Source organism: Dermacentor andersoni, chromosome 4 (assembly GCF_023375885.2).
Source record: "Dermacentor andersoni chromosome 4, qqDerAnde1_hic_scaffold, whole genome shotgun sequence".
NCBI classification, from domain to species: domain Eukaryota; kingdom Metazoa; phylum Arthropoda; class Arachnida; order Ixodida; family Ixodidae; genus Dermacentor; species Dermacentor andersoni.
The window spans coordinates 199,253,299-199,270,065 of record NC_092817.1 but is presented as its reverse complement, the minus strand read 5'-3'; the positions used below and the strand labels follow the sequence as shown (position 1 = coordinate 199,270,065).

The 16,767-nt window shown below is 43.5% G+C and overlaps 1 protein-coding gene across 4 annotated transcripts in view; it reads left to right on the top strand.

The window, feature by feature from the left end:
- The window catches only part of Liprin-beta (liprin-beta 1), a 120,295-nt gene extending 104,003 nt beyond the window's left edge, over positions 1 to 16,292 (top strand). For all 4 annotated transcript variants that reach the window (XM_055074830.2, XM_055074828.2, XM_055074829.2 and 1 more), the window contains 3 exons: positions 6,393 to 6,557; positions 10,298 to 10,354; positions 11,917 to 16,292. In XM_055074830.2, coding sequence (XP_054930805.1) covers positions 6,393 to 6,557; positions 10,298 to 10,354; positions 11,917 to 11,967 — 273 coding nt within the window. In that variant the 3' untranslated portion in view covers positions 11,968 to 16,292. The remainder of the gene's footprint in view (positions 1 to 6,392; positions 6,558 to 10,297; positions 10,355 to 11,916) is intronic.
- The last annotated feature ends 475 nt before the right edge of the window (positions 16,293 to 16,767 follow it).

Genomic DNA, 16,767 nt, shown 5'->3' with positions numbered 1-16,767 from the left:
CACTTCCAGAGAGCAGCCAGACCAAAATCGTCCTGGCAGATTCTGGCAGCCCGCGGGTAGCCAGAACCATCCAGCCCGAGCAAAACGAACGCCCGGCAGAAGTGCGTGGCACGGTGGGCGGAGCAACCCAAGAAAAACGAAGACGCTCTGGCTGGCTCTGGCAGCCCGCATGTAGCCAGAAGTGGAAAATCTAAGAAGCCCACTGTTACAGCGACAGCCGCCTATTTGTTGACCTGTCGTCATCCCGCAGCAAACGCGGGATGAAAAAAAAAAATTGTTTCTTTTTGCAGGAAATTTAACCCGCGTAATAATCGCACCCCTGAATTTGCGTCAATATTTTTTCACAAAAAACTGCGATCATTATGCAAGTAAGTGCGGTAATAGTGCAAGCTCATGTGTGGGCAGAAAGCTGCAAGCTGAGTTTGTACACCATAGCTGAAACTGGCATATTGTGGAGTTATGATTGCACATGCAACTTATGCACTTCACGAGGGCACACAGCACCATTTGTACTGTGTGACAGGTGAATGCTAAGCGCGCTTGCAGCCTCAAACATCACAAAGTTTCAGCTGTTAATTTTAGGGAAGCATAACACAGATTTAAATTCTCTAAATAACTTTTTTGCACCGCTGGTTATAGCAATGACAAAACTGATATTACGGTAAAATTTTGTTCTTTGGACTGCCTGATTACAGTCTATCTTGGATATATGAAATCTATCAGACGATCATAACATCAAGTTTGGAATTCCATGCTAAAGTGCACTGCTTTTGTATGCGTGTATTGAACTTTTGTTCACCGGCACGTTTTATATATCGAATGCCACACCACGTCCCTACGAGTGTGCTTCTTCTAACTCAGGTTTAGTCACTTCCTGTGCCGTGAAAAATATTCAGTGCCAATGAAATGGCACTCGTATGGCAGATGCTGCCAAACAAGACATGGCATCTGAAGGGTGAAGGGTGGTACACACCACAGATGAAGAATATGCAAGGTATATGTCTCAGGTTAGCTCGCTGTAAGTGTGACTGGCTAGTCAGTTGTGGAACGGGTGCGTCAATTGCACCAAACTGTGCCGAGAGTGGTCCTCTGTGCCAAACTGCACCAAGAGCTGGCCTTTTGCGCCATCTTGCACCGAGCCTGCGCCAAAGCATGCATAAGAGCGAAAAACTCCTTCCATTGATGCTTCGCAGCTAGCAAAACTGAAATCAAAACCAACAGCACACTAACATCATCATCATCATCATAGAAGGAAGTAGAGGCTCGTCAGAGTCGTCCGGTTCGTCATTCGCACATTTTGCTCAGATGGACGTACAATGTAATGCCGCTGTACTGTCTTGCTGGCACTTTATTTCGGTGTTTATCGAACCTGTGTAGTACCACGGAGCTTGCCAGAGGAAAGATGTCACATTCCAGGATTAAACGTAAGCTTTTTCATTGTGTATTGGTGGTTCATTGAAATTCATTGAAACATTCTAATTTCCCAGTGAAAGTAGTATTTTCAGCCCATTTTCCAACGTTCTCAGCGATCTTAAATATGTAGAGGTGAAGTCCGCCAATTTTTTAGCATTTTATTGTCATTTATTAATCAACAGAGTGGATCAGCGGGCTCTCGTCTCTTGGCTTTTCCACATTATTCAAGCTCTATTGAAATCATACATAAATTGTCAGCTTAGTCGCATCCTTGTGACTCACGTTTTGCTGTAGCACTTCTAAAGCACAAGCAACAACTTTATGAGCTGAGTTACTGTAGCCGATTGTGCATGTTAACCTTGGAATTTAAACTTGTTTCCTGTGTAGTCTGCAATCAGTCTGGCGTATAGTTCTTCTATTCTTTAAGCCCACTAGAGCAGGAAATATCTCAAACATTTGGTCATTCACCGGTAAGAGCAGTGTGCTCAGCAAAATTGATACTACAAGCATTTATTTTGGTTCAGTCTTTTTGTTTAACAAATTAGGGCACAAAATTACGGCTACCTAGCTGTGTCGAAGAAGAAATGGCCCTGAGTGTAGGACAGCTCGCTGAATAAGTTCCATACCGGTTCCAGCATACTACCAGCGTCAAATGAAATGCAAACAACGAATCGCTCAGCCACTGATTTGGATGAAGCGTAACTGAAAATATGCTTAGAGTGTACTAGATAGGGGACTGGTTCCGACCAACACCTCCTAGATAACTTGTTCCAACGCAAGCTCTGCACTGAGGCATATTTCAATGCGAAGCATTTTATTGTGAACCAAAGGCACTTTGACCGTATCTATCTATCTATCTAGCTGCCTACATCCCGTTGCTCTCATGGTCATTTCATTAACTTGGTATGTGCCAGAATAGAGAGTTTTCGAGTGGGGGCCCCCAACTTTGCGGCCCTCAAGAGCTTTGCACATACAGCTTTTCCATCACGCAGGAGCGACGGGTTTTATAATAGGGTTTAGCGCTCGCCCTTTGTGTCGCGCTTGGAGGGCATCTGACAAAGAAAACGGAAGCTGCAACAGAAAGTAATCTAAGCAACAGCGACCTAATTGCTGTTCTCATGTGTGTTTCAGCAATAACGACAAGTCTGACTACTAATGTAAATAAGTTTATGATAAACTTGTCAGTTTGAGCTCCGAATCTAATCTTGCTCGTCATTAGCCAAAGCAATCCAGAACGCGTTTGAGCTCCATGAGCCTACTGTAAGCAAGCTTCTCCACCTCTGAACTAACGTTGATTTCTCACGTAGCTTTTTTTTTGTATACATCAAATGAGAGAGCTAGAAACTACGACACCGTTCAATGCTTTTGATAGCCCCAGATTTACAAGAACAGGTCGAACTTGGTATGTGGGGAGAGGCGCCACGTCGATGGATGCCACCATGTTCGTTGACGCAAAACTTTTTCATTGAGTTTGGGTTGCTGCATCATTTCACCGAAATAGTGGCACCAGCGCAAATGCAAAACCTTCTTTGTGTTCCGCGCATGCACAGTGGCGCTGGCGCTATTTCTTTGTGGCTGCAAAACCTTTGCAACCCCTATTGGAAAACTCCCTAACGTGCATGGCATGACATGAGTGTATTACATGATGTCATGTCCAATGAAGGCGTGCATACTCGATCGCTCTTGCAGTGAGCCTTTACCCATAAGCCGTGGCTGTCGCATTGTATTCCGTCCTGGGTTAATAAAGTCACATTTGTTGACTCTGTGGTGGCTTTTCCGCACCGTATCAGAGAGTCAACGAACCCGGCCGTAGCGCCGTCTGTGCACCGCAGTGTGGAGGAGTGTTGCATTCTTTCCTGAACGGGCTCGTAGGGCAAGCCTCACACCAACCTGTCTCTACAACTTATCGACTATATCAGTTAAAATTTGCGTGACATATGGTAAGCATATGTGCATTGAATCCTATGCCAAAAGTGCTTGCCTGCTGTGCCAAATTGGCTTTTTGCCTGTGCTGAAAGCTGAAATGGATGTTCCACCATTGCTAGTGCAAACTGTAGTTGTTTGTTATTGGCAGGAGCAGATCGCCACTCTGCTTCAAGAATGCAAAAGAACTTCCTATACACATTCTACAAGAAAATGTCAATGACACGCAATCTTTTCATTGGGTGGCTCTGGGCATGGGATGCTGAACAGAAGATGTCTAGGTGCCAGCCTTGACTTTATCCCAGCTTGGGTTTCTCAAAGAACATTTTAGAGATGGGCGAGTGGGCAAAACAAATCCAGGATTTGTCAATTGTAGTTTGGATTTAAGAAATCCAGCACCCGCCACATCTATACTTCAATAGTCTTTGCAGAGGGACCATTGTAGCAACGATGTCCAAGACTCATTACTGTGCAATTTGTGGGACTATTTAATTTGTGCTTGCTTAGTGGTCTGCAACGCATGAGTGTGAATGGACTCTGATGTTCTGCAAATTAAGAGCCACTTTCGGATCTAGCTGCATAAACCTGGTAAACTTATTGCTAGCACATAACGATTGGTCGTTTAAACAGCGTACTTACTGTAACAGACGTGCTGAGCACATTCATGTGAGATTTGCGATAGAAATGCGCTGGTGGTGGCGTGGCGCATATCCACACAGGCTGGTTTGCTTGTGCAATGCAGCGAAATGATGGAAACCAGGGTGCTCACATAACCCATGAAGGCAACTAGAACCGCATGTACGAAACTATTTAACGCTGTACTTGTATAAGAAATATTACCTATATATATAAAGAAAATTTACCTATATATATAAAACTGCTGTTGAAACCACAATTGCACAGTGGTAAACATCACCTGCCTCGGTAACCTCTCAGTCATCTCCTTAAAGGGCCACATAGCAAATTTTGGTTATATGCTGGAAGTTGTTACGTGCCCTCTAGGGAGCATTATATCGCAATCATTTTTCAAACTGGTGCATTAATAACAGGTTTAGAAGCATTCAAAGTGCTATGAACCCATGATTTCAGGAGGCGAGCTTCACTGCCAACACAGATGCTCTCTCCACTTTCCTCCTGTCTAGCCTCCTCAAGCGAAATTCCTTCCCTGTGTTCTCTTCTACCAGAGCCGGAGGATCGCGTGACATATGTCAGGGGCCCTGTCTTCCCTCTCTCCGTTTTTTCTTTTGCATTTTTGCTGCAAGGCACTCTTCTAGTGACGGTCTCGCATGCGAGCTGTTGTGTTTCTCTCGTTTCACACAGAGCGTGATTTTGCGTGCTATACACAAGAAAACCTGACTAGCGTTATGATAACTCAGTGCCACACAAGCACTGAGGCAGGTGCAAGTGGACCAAATAGCATGATCGCACTGCACCCTGGAACCCAGTAGAACATGGCAGATAGTTACATTTTATGCGTGCACGACTGCACGATATGGGAACAAGCAGACTGTAAATGCAAGTATGTCCCTCATGCTACAGGACGGAGTAAAAAAAAAAAAAGAAAAAAAAGAAAAAAACACCTGCCAATATTTGGTTTGTACATTTTATTATTTCGCTAAACCTTAAATCATCTAGTGAAGCAACAGATCAAACAGATAACTGCTGTAGCCTTGAATCATTCTCAAAGTCACATATCATGGTGAGTGACATTTCAGCAATGTGAATGAAATTTCAACTGTTTTTGCAGTGTTTTACATTATACTTTGCAGACATTATTGTCAGCATGCCCTGTATGTACTGCTCTTGTCTATTTAAAGTGGCTAAACTGACAAGGGGCCTTTTAATGCCTTGAATAACCATGCAATACTTAAGATCTGGTTGGCCACTGCCATCATGGCAAAGGAGTCCCTAGCACAGTCGCACCAATTTGTGAGCATTGTAATCATGACACACTACTCCGTGCACAGCACTGCAGTACTGGATCAGCACAACCAACCTTACAAAATTATGGAGAATGCTTCTTGTGGTTTCATCACTGCTTGTTTTATCACTAACAACAATGTGGGAATCAGCCTCGATGTTCCGGTAATGTAAAATAACATATCTGAATGATCTTTCATTTGAGCTTTCACAAGTAAAGCAGCACCTCATTGTCACCACCTATGTACGAGCTTTTATAACGAGAGCTGTGTGTATTGTTGACTGCTAAGCATGAACTTGTCCTTTTGCAGTCTTGTGATAACAACGACATTGGTGCTGGTGACACTGGTTGTTGCATGGCTGTTGTCATCACTGTCTGTGAAGGTTTTCAAAAACATTGGATGCTTGCTTTTTATTTTGGTGCCAACATTTTCTTAGATACCGGACTTCTTGGTTTCTTTCTCAGGGGTGGTGATGTCCATGCTTGCTTCCTGCGAATTTCATGGGAAGCAAAAATGCACCCCTCACATACTTTGTTGTGGGGGTAACTTTGATGCATAAGTTCTGGGGACAATGACAGGAAATTAAGAAAACTTTTCTCTCCTGGAAATTTCTCTACAGCCGTATTCATTATGCAGGGATTTGACTGTAGTCTGTTACCGCTTGAACATGTGTTGTTGACATTGCATGTTTCTGGTGAACCTTCCAAACTTGAATCATGGCTGCTAGTCACTGTGGTCTCTCATGGTTATGACATTTTTTACTGTTTCGTTCGAGATTAACAGCAACATGGACTATTGGAACGACAGCACTGATTATAAACTTATATCCAGTAAAGACACATGCCTGTGTGCTTCATTCAAAGCGTCATCACACCAAGAATGTTTCTTGAGTGACCCTAACATGTGCAGGTCTTTGTAGACTAAAGGAAAATACTTTCACTGTGCGTATAGAGGCATACTTGTAGTTCCTGTGAATAACTTCTGGGAATAAATGCTCTTATTTCACTTGCACTGTCATGTGTCAAGTGGCTTACACTCTGTGTGAAGGCCACATGCACAAACCACGCAGTCCACAATTGTGGCTTGCGATCGTGGACAGGGTTAATGCTCCACCTCCCACACTGATGTTGACAGGCGGCCAAAAAGAGTCCACTGCGCTGGAGGCGGGCCAAGGGTGCGGACGGCTACCTGTGCCCCTTCGAGGCCGATGCACTGGCCGAGGACCTCTCGTTCTGCGACTCCTCGGCAGCCGACAGCTCTCTTGACGATTCTTTCTCGTCCTGCTGTCCCCGTGAGAAGGTGGGTGCATACACTGCGTCCCCTTGTGCAGGCATTGCTACAATTGGCTTCAAGAACAGGAACTCCTAAATGCTTCCTAAAAGAGAATAAAAAGAAGGAAAAAAGAAAAGAAATAGGGGTGAAACCAAGCGCCTACTAGCCCAACTATGCTAGGCTAGGCCAAGTCTAATAAATGTAGGCACTTTGCCACGGTGGCCACAATAGTAATTTGAATACTGGCTTATATTTGACTACTCATTTCTGTGCACTCCTGCGAAGGTTCAAAGGTAGCTCAACAAAGCAGTGGGACTTTATCGTAGCAATAAGCACGCTCCTATAATAATGATGCTAAAGTCGGTTGTCCATGTCATCATTCTATTACACAACCATGAGAGCACTGCCAGAAAATGACCACTCAAAAAAAGACTACTCCACATCAAATGAACAAGCACGCATGTGACGCAAATGGACATAGCATGCCTCATGTTTCACCATCTGATAGACAGCGCCACATCATGGTTCTTTTTCACCCAACGGCAATTACTTTTTTGACCCAAGATCACTATGCGTGACATGTAGTTGTAATCTGTTAAGAAGATGACAGTCAAGTACTGCCCCTTAAACATGGTAATATGTGTGAATATCAAATATTTGGAGTATGACTAAATTATTATTGAATAATTAAACAATTCAAGCTTGCCATCTGGCCTTGCTAACATGTGCATTATTTTATGTCATCAGAGCAGTACTGAATTGTAGAGCAACACACTCAGGATTGTTGGTGCATCCGTGACAAATGAAAAACACTGCACACACAAGAATAAGGACAAAAGCAGAGGTGACATCACAGCACTGAGGTGTCATACCGCGTTTGGTGTGCACACTCTTTTTGTGCATGCACTGTCTTTGTGCAGGCATGCAGTCATATTTCATAGGTAAAATGCAGATAATTGTGTGCCCTACCACACAGCAATAACCATGAACAGTTCCGATAGGCACTGTTCATTCAAATACAAAAAACTTAGCACTCATGAACACACCTAACAATATTTTGTTGATTTCTAATATTCATGTCAGTTTGAATATTTAACTCAAAATCATGTTTTTGTTTAGCAAACACGAAAGTATTAGAAATACAGTCAATGACCAATTGTTCAGACATCCGATTTTTAGACATGCCTGATAATTTGGGCGCCTTTGCTCCCGAGAGCACCATGTATAATCGCCGACCGTTTATTCGGACCTCACGGGGACTGCGGAAATGTCCGAATAAACAGGTGTCCGAAAAAGCAGATTACAAAAAGAAAGAAAGAAATCCTTTATTTCCACGCACCTATTCGGGCTCAGCAGTAGGCTTGAAGAAATTGTGAATGCGCCGTTGCACACTGTTCTGTTTACGTGCAATCAGATAAACCTGAATTTCGAAGAGGGTCGTACGGTCACTATAGGTGGCTGAAAGCACAGTCACTACTTGTACACGCTCCGCATGCGACGGCAGTGTAGCTCATGGTGCGTCATCTTCCGACTCGGAGTCCTCGTCCGGTGGTGCAACAGAAACCTGATTAATGATCTCGCCGTCGTTGAGTTCTGCGCATGTCAGTACAGCAGTGTCAGCACCTGTGAAACTGTCAAATGAGACGGTGTCCGGAATCACAATGCAACCGCTGCAACCGCTGTATTTCTAACATCTTTTGTATTATGCCTAAGGGCATGCTTTCGAATTTAAAAAAAAAAAAAAAAACCGCTGCGCAGGTCTTCGCAGAACATTTTCGGCGTCAGTAGGGAGCACATCGGAAGGCAACAAATCCTAGGCCTCCCGGCACCCGCTTGCCGGCATGCCCAAGCGCAGTCTGTGCGGGCACTGTCGGTGCCATTAGACACTTGACACGATGTTTCCGTATGCCGCGTTGGATCACTGCAACCTCGACACAGCACACAAAGCAAACACCACCACGCCGTCACGCTGACACCAGTCGCACAAATGAAAAACGTGGCCTACTCGCAGCGTCGTGCACGAAGAAACAAACAAATCAGCTGCTGGATTGTCTTACATGGCTTACTTAGCTCAGACCGGAACTGCTGTAGCAACTCTATCGAACCAGGCAGAAACGATGATAATGAGCGGGGATTTCCAGTAGAGCCACTTCGTGGGGCAGCAAGGAGGCTCCGTTCAAAACAAAAATGGCGTTCAGCAAGTCGAACCATGCACCGGTCAGAGTCGGTGCATGGTGCTCTCGATTGAGTTGGCTCAAGGAGTGTCCGAAAAATCAGACAAGAGGTTGCAAGGTGTCCAAACTTTCGGCAGTTGTTATACATTATGGTCTATAGGGAGAATGGCGGTGCCCCGAAGCAGACTGAATAATCGAGCATGTCCGAATTTTCGGAGTCCGAAAAATCGGTCGGCGACTGTACCCCATAGAGCCAATGTATGAGGACATCCGAAATTCTGCTGGTCCAAAATGGCTTAATTGAGGCCACCACCACCGCCACCATTTTTATTATCTCACAACCTTGAACCAGTGCTGTTGCTTGCTGATTCACTGGCAGCCATAGTAGTCATTTTGTGCTGTTGTTAGGCCTACCTGCTTTGATGTTCGTTGTCAAGCTTCCTGATACTCGGTGCCATGTTTTTCGTTTGAAGGATTCGCCACTGTCAGCAATGGCGCTGACTTCGTGATTCTCGTTGATGACATCGAAGCACAGAAAGAATGCAAGGGTCAAACATTGCATAATGACGGTTCCCGAAAGTCAGCTTTGTCGCATTATGACAGTGTTACGCAGTCAAGCATACACAGTGCATTGCGGTGAAGCATAGAAAAAGTGCAATGGGACCACTGTTTTGGAACATAAAATGGGTTCCTAAATTATACACACGTGCTCCCACCGTCTCCTTTCACTGCAAGAGCCTATAGCGCTTCATATGCCAATGGCCAAGTCAGCTTCGCTGCATCACAGCGGTGTTACACGGCGAAGCATACACAATGTATTGCAGTGAATCATGTCAAGAATGCAAAGAGGTCACTGTCACAGACTGAGCAAACCCAGAGATGAGAAAAATGCTTGTAGAAATATATAACAGATGGCGGAACTACGTCTAAGCTTGCCAACTTCGTGTTACTACGCACATCCTACTGGAAATTGTTGAAAACATACCAGTATGTCAGTGGCATTGAAAGAGCTGAAGCTTTTTCAGACATGGCTATCGCAATTTGAGCCCATGAGGGAAGTTAAAGGAATGTAATTTGTTTTTCAGACTGCCCAATTTTTCGAATGGCTTTGCTATCCCTAGAAAGTCCCAAATGTCGGACATATGCTGCATTTCATCATACCTTGCTGGTGAAGCAGCGCACGGTATGATGATTACTCACCAACTAGCCCAACTTTCCACTTTGCTGTATTTCATTTGTACACAATTTTCAAATATGTAACAAAATATAAAGTCTGTTGAACAATATACTCTGCAAAATGCTACCTGTGGGCCAAATGAACACATCAGGAGCTCTGCTTTTACTGAAAGAGCTGTTGATACCTGTCTCCCTTACCTGCGTAGCATTCAGTATAATACAGTGATCTGAAGGCATTCACGTGTGTATACTTGTTCACTCAACAGGGGTAAATAAGCTGTAGAATCAGGTTCTCCTGGTGTGAATGATAGTACTTGTCAGGTGCACATGTTCGCAGCAAGTATTTTACTGGTTGGCATTAACACTGGGTTTTCTTTTTCTTTTCTTCTTGAAAATTTTATCCAATGCCTCTACCAGGATCCCAAGACAGCTCAAGAAATCGAAGCTGTGTCCAATGAAATTTCGTCGTTCATGGTAAGGCTGCATGATTTTACAACAATCCGCCACCAGTGAACGTGCACTCCCTGTGATGTAGGGACACTGCAGTAAGCAGCGGTGCAGTAAATGTATTTTCACCGAAAAATTCCTTATATGTCTATGTTACTAGTGTGACCTAACTTGCCATGAAATCTGTCAGAACGTCTCTGAGCGTCGACCGTGAACTCAATACAGTCTATGGATAATCTACCAGGAGTTGGTTGCCATGACATAACCCCTTCGATATCTTTATAACTGTGAACATATCAGTGACGTGGTACTGTAATTCATCTTTCCAGCTTATACAGTAGACTTCTGTTAATTTGACTCCAGTTAATTTGATTTATGTGTTAGTTCGATCTGGCCGAAGGTCCCTGCCCATGCATTTTTATGCGCCCAAACATTTGTTATTTTGATCTTAAAATTAACCGTTGCCAGATAATTCGAACTTCACTAGTCAGCATGCACATATGCCTGAATCCTATGGTGAGCCCAGTAGCGACCCCGTTTAGTGGCAGCATCTGTCTCGGCAGAGCTTAGAAGGCAGTGAATGCATGGAACACACATCACTCGTAAAAAATTCCCATTTTAGCCTGCCCTAGGAAAATTTTTGATGAATAACCATAGCTCGCAATTATATGATTATGGCATTGACCCGATTGTAACAGGTGCACCTTTCTTTAAAAAAAAGATTGGGCCGAAACTTGGCTTGCGGTGGTGCAATCTGGCAAACCCAAAACCACCTTCGCAACGTTTGTATGCTTTACCGCAAAACACTGAGCTTTTGTGACGAAGCTTACTTGAGAAATCTGGCCGCCATTCTGCAACAATATTTCTAGGATCAAGTGCGCATGAGATTTCTACTTTGTTTAGAAGTTTTAATGTCATTTCTATTTAGTTTTCTACTTTGTACACATATAAAATTGGCGTGCTTTGATTTTGGGGCATGTTAGAATCGGGCAGCTACTGCCAAATGAATCGGCAGTGTCTTTTGGCATTTCTTATGCATCTTTAAAACTTCTTTCTGGGCGAGTTGGTGCATACTTGACATGAAAACTGTTTACAGCGCAAACACATGCAACCACAAAGTATAAGGGACAGGACACAAGCGCTGTTCAGCGCTTGTGTCCTGTCCCTTATACTTTGTGGTTGCATGTGTTTGCGCTGTAAACAGTTTTCATGTCAACTTATGCATCTATTCATTCGACCCACTGGATAATTCGATCAATTCCATTGGTCCCGTCAGGGTCGAATTAAAGGTGGTTGACTGTATCTCTTCTTTGGAAGTGGCTTTACTCTTACGTGTGATTGTAGTACACTTGACATGCTGCTCGTGCTGCTAGCATGCAGCATGTCAAAAAGACTGAGATCTCAGAAGCATGTTCACATACCTATGTGGTCAAAATTCGTCCAAAGCCATCTCCACTATGACATCCCTTACAATGTAAATGGCAGTGCTGGTGCATTGTGACTAGCCACTAATTCAGCACTTACCAAAACATTGCATGAGGTTGCTGCCAGTAATTGTGAGCTGACCTCTTCCCTGCCCTTTCCTGCAGAAACTTCAGGAAGTAAAGAACCTGGACAAACTGGCATCAACGAACATCTAGGCAGCAACATGGGGGACGTCACCGTCTCTAATCTTGCCCATACCAAAGCACCTCATTGCCTTTTTTTTTTAATATATAGATGCGTATCACACATAGTGAAATGATGCGCCTATTTTATATACTGACACTTTTTAAACTTACTACAAGTATTGCAAGCAGGATGCCGAGCTCTATCGCAAATGCTGTTTCTTTTTTAAATCGTTTTTTTTTCTTCTTTGTGAAATGAGTGAACAATGACGAATATGTTTGTGCAGAAACAGAAAGGAAAGGCTCTTCCATACCGTGCACCTGTTGGCCACATCTCAACAAACTTGGTGATTCTATAAAGGAGCAAGTGGCTACCAATGTATACTAAGTCGCAGCTCACGCCAATTGTGGTGGGATATACACATCAAATATTTCGACTGTGCCTTGGTAATGATTCCTGCTGTAGATGGAACTGACATTTGCCAAGAGGTGCTGGTATGCAGGGCACGGTAGATTGGTCACCCATACTGTGTGGTGATATTTAGCCCTCAGAGCACACATTTTTCAGAGGTACCCTCCTTTAGCTAGGTTACTGTGTTCCTAACATGTGACACGATTTCTATTTCGTCACCGACTGGCATTGTGTCTTGATTCTTCTTTTTCAGTTGTGTTTGTCAAAGCCCACACACCAAAAAAAGAAAAAGCAGATATGTACGAATGCACGCGTTGCTTCCACCTCCTATGTTCTGGGTTTCTTTCTTACCTAGGTCATGTTTCTGTCTATTTTGTTAAAACGTCATCATTTACAAAAACTGGCTAACCTGCCAACTAGGTGCTAGGAAAAGAGGGGGAGGTGTTGTTATATCCTCATTTGATTGACCACGTGTGATCGCATGCTTTATCTTATTGCTTGATGTGATGACAAGCAAAATGGCTCACTAGAGTGACCGGCATCCTGTCGAGGTATTCAAGTACTATGCTGCTTGGAAACGACTTTGCTAGAGGTGAGGCCTTTGTTTTTATGACATCCAATTCTGCTGGCTTAGCCAATGAGGGCTCACTGAAGGTGACATCCCCAAAAGTGATTTATCGAGAGTACTGTGCTAGGGCACACAAGAGAGCTGTTATTCAAACTATGCAATGCATGCTCATTGTTTGCCTTCTTTTACATTGTTCTGTCATGGGAGCTTTTCCTCTTGTACAAAGTGAGTGTTTCCTTTCCAAGTGATCTGTAGCGCAGCATTATGTGGGAGCTTTTTCATGTGTACCCCTTATGTGCATAGCCACTGATGTGCAACATTGTGGAAGGCAAGTTGCACCGCACAGTATTAACATGATGCAGAGCTATTAAAGATGACCACTGACACATACGGTATGATGCCCAAAATAACTATAGCATTTCATTAACATTTAAGAGTTGAAGTGCATAGGGAACAAGCTGACAAAAAGTAATCAAGGTAAAAGAGAAGCAGTTAAAACATGCTTGCTAAAGCACAATCATTTGTGCGTACTTTTCACGTTTGGCCTAGTTTTAGCAGTTTATGCTCACTCAGTGATAAAATGTCCTGATCCACATGAGCATGCGTGTTTTACTTGCCTGTGTTGCCAGCCTTTCGTAGTATCTATATCCTACACATCTGCCTCTTAAATGTCCATTTAATTTAGCTTAGCTATTAGTTTACACGTCACACTGTGTGTGTGTGATGATTTTTCTCAGCTATCCACCACCAATGGCCATCGCCTTCTACTGCTGAACATAAGGTCAAGGATTCGACTCCCAGCCGCAGTGGCCGCATTCTGATGGGCAGCAGAATGCATAAGTGCCCACACATGTAGATTTAGGTGCACATTAAAGAACGCTTGTTGGCCAAAATTAATCTGGGTTCCCACCCACTACAGCGTCAATTAGAGCGAATCTATATCCTCAGTATGGTAACCCCCATAATTTAAAATGTTCACCCTTTTTAGCTCTGTCTTGTTAAAACTCACTACAGCGTCAATTAGAGCGAATCTATATCCTCAGTATGGTAACCCCCATAATTTAAAATGTTCACCCTTTTTAGCTCTGTCTTGTTAAAACTATGCAGTGATACCTGCTTTTCATTGCAAGGAACCAAGTAGTGTTCATGCAACTTTTCATGAGGTGGCTGAAGACACGGTGCCTGGGAGTTCAACTGTGGAGGATTGTGTCATCCCTCCTTTGGTGCTTCTTTCTTGCCAAAGTGCCCCACCTGGCACCACCTCACGTTATACATGAGGCTAACTGCAAGTATTTTCTGTCTGCTGATACTGGCTGAGTACTGTAGGTGGAACTCGGCAATTCTTTTCCTTCCTCCACTGTTTGTCCTGTAGTCAGGCTTGCGTTTTTACCAAGGTGAACAAAGAGCTTGTGCACGTGTAACTGCTTAGTGCGGAGCTACTGTCCACCTTTGTAACATGGTTTTGTCATAGTTTGGGCATTAGAGGACACACAAGTAAGGGATCCTACATCTTAAAACAGCCTGTGTGCTTCCACTGTGGTTTCATAGTGTGAGGTTTGACCATGCAGTGGTGGCTGAGGGCCGTGTTAGCGGTCTTTCTTTGTGCCTTCTGCATCTTGCGTGTGGCTGACGTTTCAGCAGCTTCATTTCTCAACTTGCGGTGTCACTAGGTTGTGACGATAATCAAATTTTACTCCACGGTAACAAACATGACTTTATCCTCTGGTTCTGATATGAAGGCGATGAAAGGCATATTTAGACTTTTACGCTGGTTGTCAATCCCTTCTCAGTGTAGCAGGTGGTTCCTGTATATGCGTGGTTGCTTGCCAGTTGTGCTCAAATGCCATGCAAACGATGTGCAGTACAGTTATTGCAAAAAGTTTGAGGCCACTTCATGAGTGACAACTCCTGTTGAAGGACTGTTGTAGTACACCTGGCAATGCCCGAAGTAATGAGAAAGACAAGGGCACTGTAGCCCACAATCTGTGGTGCTCATAACAACAGGGCACCCAGTCCAATCAGTTCAGTCATGCAGTGATTTGAAAGTTTTTGCAAAGGGTGTTCCTGCCATGACTGTGCAGTTAGTGTTAGCTGCTAAGAATCAGGTGACTATATATATATATATATAAAATGCATAGTTCATGATATAGCAGGTGTGGAAAGTTTGTTCAGTGAAATGTTCAGCGTGGGCAATTGCCTCAGCTATATGTGACGCTGCTCTTTGTTTCATATATGCGAGGCAATACTGTGGAAGCTAGAGCAACTTCCCACACTTATCTGCATTCGTTACCAAAACTTAGTCCATCGTACATGACAGAAAGAAATTGTGTGCATTAGGCACTTTAGTGCTATGGTCACTTCATACATTCATTACAGTCACAATATACGAAGCAAATGTCTTATAGGAACACGTAGACAACGACTGCACTCATTTCACAGCTTTCACAGTATGCTGCAAGGCACAACATTGTTTGTTACATGCTGGAAGTTCAAGGCATGCATACAATATGTAATTTGATGTAATGTCAACTTCATATTTTTAAATGTTAATAACTCAAGAAGCTGTTCTGTAAAAGGCATTGCAAAGGAAAGGCCCTTTCACTATGAAACACTCAAAGTGATACATTTCTGTGACCACACTTGTGTAGCCTGCACAGCATTGCTTTCAATGTATGGACCGTAGTGTAGGTGTGGTTATGTACACAGCAAATGCAGAATACAGAAGAGAGAGTAATAAGCATTCAAGCATACATGCATTAGTCAGTGTTATCTGGCTATTCACAAAAGCAGAGGCCTGCGACAGTGCCTTCTACAGCTTGCTAAACTTCTAAACTTCCCCAGATTAGTTAATGGTGCATGCTCAAAAGTAAAGTTCCTATGAAGTCCGTTCGTGAAACTTTCCTCTGAATTTACCATACTGCTGTATGGTGAATGATCTCCCATACTGCTGTAAGGAAGATAATTTGACAAATGTGACAAACAGTCTTCAGTAAGCTTGTTTGCAAATTGATATGTGCAACCTATCTGACTTCACTTTTTGGCGATAACCAAGTAGAGACGATTGCCCAAAATAAGAAGACGTGCTGCAAGCTCCAGCTACTGCTGCTCATACCTGTGCCTTCTTGAGAGCCATATTTTTTTATAGTTTTAAACACTTCTCTTTGACCTTCACGATAAAAAACCTTGTGTTTGGCCGTTTAAGGCATTACTTAAAAAGCCATTATAAAAGAAACAACTTTAATTGGAACCTGTACAAACCTCAATATCCTGTCACCATAGTTGTCATGCTTCTCAACATTGTCCTTCATGCCCTGTGGAATGCTGTTTGCTGAAATAAACAAGATGCTACAATAGCAGCCCTATTCAAGAGCAGATAAACCTGGTCTGTATGTGTTGAGCTTCCTTAATTATTTATTTCAGCTGTCATGCCTGGCGGAACGCGAGAACCTTCAAAGAAGCTGAATTTCCCTACAGCGTAAACACATACCCTCGGAAATGCGAGCTAAGGGTACGATGTAAACGCACTGATTTCAGGTTGTGTTTACATCGCAAGAAGTGCAACTAAAAAAATTGCTGATGCCGCGCACTGTTGGAATCAATGTATGCGAAGCTTTGTCTGCTGTGTACGTCGTTCAACAACATTATTTCGTGGTGATATTGACGGCACACGGCAGTTGTGACATGATGTAAACCTTACCTTGTCTGCTCCGCCTGTATTTGTTCGTGCTCTGCTCTACGCTTATGCCAGCCTTGGCTTCTCGGCACTTAAGTACACGCTTTGGTTCCATTCTGGGTTATAGCATTGTAGCCCACAGAACTGCCTCCATTCTCTCTAACATTCTCCTCCCTCGCC